At 50.0% G+C, this 5,176-nt stretch overlaps 1 protein-coding gene across 2 annotated transcripts; it reads right to left on the bottom strand.

Annotated features, from left to right (window-relative positions):
• Positions 1 to 735: 735 nt before the first annotated feature.
• Positions 736 to 4,906, bottom strand: LOC109779571 (glucan endo-1,3-beta-glucosidase). 2 transcript variants are annotated; one of them, XM_020338196.4, is made up of 3 exons: positions 3,297 to 4,906; positions 1,206 to 1,509; positions 736 to 1,115 (listed from the first exon to the last, which is right to left on the bottom strand). In XM_020338196.4, exons 1-3 carry the CDS (start codon positions 4,347 to 4,349, stop codon positions 1,087 to 1,089), a joined length of 1,386 nt encoding a protein of 461 aa, XP_020193785.1. In that variant the 5' UTR covers positions 4,350 to 4,906; the 3' UTR covers positions 736 to 1,086. The 2 variants fall into 2 exon arrangements, with proteins under 2 accessions (XP_020193785.1, XP_073352519.1); XM_073496418.1 differs by having other exon boundaries at positions 736 to 1,150; positions 3,297 to 4,503.
• Positions 4,907 to 5,176: the final 270 nt, after the last annotated feature.

The following is a 5,176-nucleotide window of genomic DNA, read 5'->3' as shown; positions in this document are numbered from 1 at the left end:
GGGGCGTCCATGGCCGGGGAGATGGCGCCACGCCTCTGTTCGATGAACTGAGGTAAGGGGTGAGGGGGGAAGCTGGGCTGCGCCGGTGCGGTGGGTTAAGGCCCAGGGAAAACAAGTGGGGGGGAGGTGTTATGTTCTTTTGCTTTTTTTCTAATTCCCTTTAGTGTTTTGCATTTTTTATATTAAATGAATTTTGTTATTTATAAAAAGTGGTAGATAAATTCTATTCATCATTATGGAGAGGCCCACAAGGTCTCAAGCCATTTGGAAATGTACAATAATTTGATCATTTAGAAAGAGCCCATTTAATTGTCGTTGGTCCTCTTTAAATATTGCTAGGGGCATTTTTAGAATTTAAATGATGTTGGTTTCTCCTAGAAAATTACTTGGATTTTGCAACATAAGTACACAATTTGTCTCACTATTTAGAGAAATATTATTTTGACTTCATTTTAGGTTTGAATTTGAACTTGATTTGGATCAAGGTGAGGTTTAGTAAATTAACGGCGAACTCGGCCTAAATTTGGATCAGAAATGAGTCTTGGTGAACAAAAATCGAACAACCGTCCGCTTGCGTCGCCGCGTTGGGCCATGTTTCTTATCCACACGAATCCAAACAGACACAAGCGGATCAAATGGGTGGCCCTGTTGGAGTCAACCTAAGGCCTGGCTTTGAGGATCGGCCATGTCCTGTATGCAGATTCTAGGATTCAAACGAGCAAAATGATCACAAAGTAGACAGACACAGCAAGGCTTCCTCTTTTTGTTTCTTGTATTTTCTACATGAATGCAATGACAAGCACAGAAGGTAACGAAAAATAAATTAATGCGATGCAACGCAATACGGCCCAACATCACGCTACAGCCGCCTGTCTGCGCTAAGCTAAGAGGCGATTATCGATATTTATATGACTAGAAAGGAAGAAGCAGCATGGCTGTCAGACACGAGTATAGAAGAATATGGCGCAAGCCCGGCAGTATGAGCAGTCCTGCGTCGCTGCCGCCACCGCGGCTCCGAGCTGGAGATGGTAGTGGGCTGGAGGCTGGCGCCCCTGCCCTCGTACTGCCGTGGCTTGCTGCGTACCGTCAGGAGACGTATTTGCAACCCCCGTAACCTGCAACTCAACAAGGGTGGCATCATCAGCTCCTCCTATGCCACACCCAGCCAGGTTCAGAAACTTCACAAACTGTTTATATGGACTTACTGGGGTCACTGGAGGTGACGACGCCGGTGCCCTTGAAGTCGCACGCCAAGTCGGTGTGGCCGTTGGCCTGGTAGTAGGCGTTCATCACGTACGAGGCATGAGACTGCAGGCTGTTGGGGCTGAAGCACGCGCCGCCGCCCTGTATGGGCTTGCAGTCTACGAAGCCGCAGGCGTAGTTGATGTTGTTCTGCAGGTCCGTCCCGTTGGCGCCGTCCTTGGCGACGCACCACTTCCCGCCTCCGGACGGCGAGGGCTTGGGGCTCGGATTGGGCGATGGGCTTGGCGAAGGGTTTGGAGCTACAGACTGCAAGGCAAAACAACATAACGGGCACCTGGTAAGTCAGGTAATAGTACAGGAGCGACGAATCTAAGCATCAGAATTGCCAGGATAAATAAACAGCAAGTACAACTGACGGCCATACTTTAGATTCTCAGCTGAGCTATACTAATACATCAAACTCTGAACTGGGCTATACTAGTAATACTTTAGACAGCCATACTGGAAGGCTGTGCAGCTTAGTGGTGCTTTGAACAGAGCACATGTTCTCTGGGCTGGGCTGGCACCGCCCAAAGCAGGGCCAGTTCAAATTGGTTTTCTCCCTAAGATTGTTGACACACACTAGCCGGTAGGCCGAATCAGCATGCTAAAAAATACTAGTAATGCAAACAGCCCCTTCTCCTCCACATGGTCTACTTTCGCTAAGCATCCGAAAAAGCAGCCAGCTAATGGCTGCTTCCTTCCTTTGATGCGAGGGTCTAATCCACATGCACGCCACAACATTAATGCAGCTGAAGCAGAACAGATGCATGCGTAGGAGTATTGGATGCCACGGAAAGGAGATGACGCCAAATGAAGCAAGGCTCCATCTGTTATCTGAACCTACAGGCAGGCATACAGATGTATGCGCTATCCTGTCATTTATAGTAGACAATAGGCAGGCATCTCAGTAAACCTACAGTAGATAGCAAGTCCAAAGGTGCAGCTTCTAGTTAAAACTTGAGACACAAGACCACCAGAATCTTAAACCCCAACTCCTTTGCTTGAAGGTAGCTTCCGTTAGAAAAGTTTCAAGGTTACATCTTTTCCTTGAAGAAATGAAATTAACACAAAGAAGCCCTTAACGCGTTGATTCGAAATTTATAACATAGCCGTATTAATAACAAAGAAAAAAGAACTCAGGAGTGTTGACAACCAGTTAATTTTTTCTTCTTCTTCTCAAAACAGTACCAGTTGATTTAAGTCATTAAACCATTTATTCTGATATCCATTCCAATTCAAATATCAGATCCTAGTGCCTCTTTTAGTTAGTACTTACTCTGTAAACTAGTACTATAAGATTTTGAGAGGGAGTACTACGAACTGGTATTTTGTTAATAACTCGGAATTGTCCGGTGCAAGCTTACTGGTACATTTGCAGCAGCAGCAGCAGCAGCGAATAGCTAGCAAACATGTGCATATGGATCTAAATCAGAGTTTTGGCAGTGGTCCCACCCCACCCAAGCGCGTCCAGAAATAACACCAGACGTGTCCAAGGCTGCTATCAACGCACGCCTGCTGCCATACTGGATCCGTCAAGAAAGGCAGCCGTTTGGGCAAGCAGATCATGCAGGGGATAGGAGCAAAAGTCGGAAACGCAAGCAAGCAGCTAGCCGTTTCCAGAAGAAGCCGGTCCATACACATACATCACCTTTGACAAATGCGGTTGCAGTGTGAATGGAGGACCACCTTAGCAATCAAGTCGGATCATCTGTAAGACTGAAACAGAGTTGCTGCAGCCCATGGATGACACGGAATGTTCATTATTACTAAACTACTGGGTTCATCCCTGGGTATTTTTTTTCTCCAAGTTAAATACTGAATTTGACACAATTGAAACCACATTCTCCGCAGAATTAAAACATAAAATCACGATTGTAAAGAAAGGCCCAGACGAATTATGGGATGCAATCAACCAATCATTATAGTAAAGAAAATATTTTAGGCCCCAGCAATTTGTTTGATAAGTTTAAGGACACAAGACATGCAGGTAAAGGTTCATATCTTGAATAATTATTAAGGATCATGAGAGGGGAGAAAAGTGCAGTACGTACCGCGCCGTCCCGGAGGAGTCCGAGGTCGTAGACGGGCGTGAAGTCCGGGTTGAAGAGGCCAAAGTGCCTTTCGGCGATCGGCCCTGGTTTCTGGTTCTCGTCGAAGAGGGAGAAGAGGTAGGTCTCGAACGTCCTGTTGGGCATGAGCGGCGTGCCCTTGCCGCTGCTGCACACCCGAATCATGCCCTCGTTGAAGTCCCTGGCCTCCTGCACCCCGACGCCAATCTGCCCGGGCTCCGCCTGGGTGGGCCACCCGGCCTCCCCGACGGCGATGTCGACGTCTCCGTACCCGAGCTTCTTCATGGCGGTGTAGATTGCGTCCATCTGGGCGTCCAGCATGCTGGTGTAGTTGAGCTTCGTTGCCGGGTCGTAGATGCCGCTGTTGGGGCGGAAGAGCGCGTAGTTGAGCGTCTCCGGCCGGTAGCTGAAGTAGGGGTAAGGGTTCACCATGAAGGGCGACCCGGTGTCGCGGTGGAACTGCAGCATGGCCGGGAATAGCTTGGTGTTGTAACCCGCCCGGAAGGAGGCGTTGGAGGGGATGCCGTCGGAAGGGGCGAGGATGCCGAGGTAGTGCGGGGTGGTGACGCGGACGCCGGTGAGGCCCTCGGCCTTGAGGGCCTGCGCGAGGCGGCGCATGGCGGGGAGGAGGGAGAGGATGAGGTTGGTGTCGGTGGAGAGGAGGATCTCGTTGCCGGCGAGGAGGAGGGTGACGTTGGTGGCGGGGACGTAGGGGGAGAGGTTGGCGCGGATCCAGGACCGCGCGGCGTCGAGGCCGGTGGCCTTGTCGGCGAGGGCGGGGAGGGCGGAGTTGGGGAGGGAGACGGCGAGGGAGACGGGCGTGCCGGCGAAGGCGGAGATGAAGGTCGGGTTGGCGTCGAAGAGCTTGACGCGGTCGATGGTGGTCTTGGTGGCGAGGAAGGCGGCGACGGAGGTCGGGGAGGGGAGGTTGTCGGCGTTGGCGCCGTAGTTGACGCCGATGTGGAGCGAGGGGGTCGCCGACTCTGCCCCCGCCGCGCCGGCGGCGAGCAGCATGAGGAGGAGGAGGAGCGGCATCGCGGGATGGAGTGTGGAGTGGATTGCGGGTTTGAATCTGAGTTGGCAACTGGGGCTTCCGTTCCGTTCAAATACTAGTACTGGTACCTCCAGAGCAGAGTACCGGAGAGGAGAGGAACGGACAAAGGTCGCGTGGTGGGTGCCATTACCTGGCCATTACAGTATTCTTATTCCCTTGCTTTAAATGCATTTTTATTTCTCGCTTTGCTGCGGCTGCCATGTGTCACTGTCTTTTTCATATATTTAGGTCATTCATTTTCATATATATTTTCCCACGAGTTCACTATCTTTCATTAATTTTAGAAATCTTTCATGGTAGTAATATTTTTTTCGGGTTGGTACACTACCTTTTCCTTTGCTTTTGCACCGTTGCTCAAAAATGTGGAAATTAGTAAACAGCAAGAAAGAGGGTATACTATACTTTAGTAACCAAAGCATGCGTTTGAAATGAATAATAAATAATCCCAAGCCTTTTCTAAAGAATGGAAGAAAGTGAATATGAAAGGAGAAGATGCAAAAACGCAAGTGGCCGCGTATTTCCGTGGGGATTTGCCTCTGCTCGAAGCTTTTCTTTGAATATTATTCGGCTGGTGCGCGTATCGATGTGCTGGAGAAGGAAGAGAAAAAGGAAACGACGGCGAGTGGTTTCAGGAGAAAAAGATGACAGCTCCTTCCTCTCGAAGAAAGCGAGGTGGACATGGGAAAATGGCACGCGCCGACTGGAAAAATTCGATTAGTGTAAAGTATTGCTTGGATAATCGCCGATTTGGACGGCGGATGGGGCAGTTACCGTTGGCTGCCGCGTCGGCAACGGTGGGGAGGACGTG

This window comes from Aegilops tauschii, chromosome 4 (genome assembly GCF_002575655.3).
Source record: "Aegilops tauschii subsp. strangulata cultivar AL8/78 chromosome 4, Aet v6.0, whole genome shotgun sequence".
NCBI classification, from domain to species: Eukaryota; Viridiplantae; Streptophyta; class Magnoliopsida; order Poales; family Poaceae; genus Aegilops; species Aegilops tauschii.
Note: the sequence above shows the minus strand (reverse complement) of the source record. Positions and strands in the feature narration are given on the sequence as shown.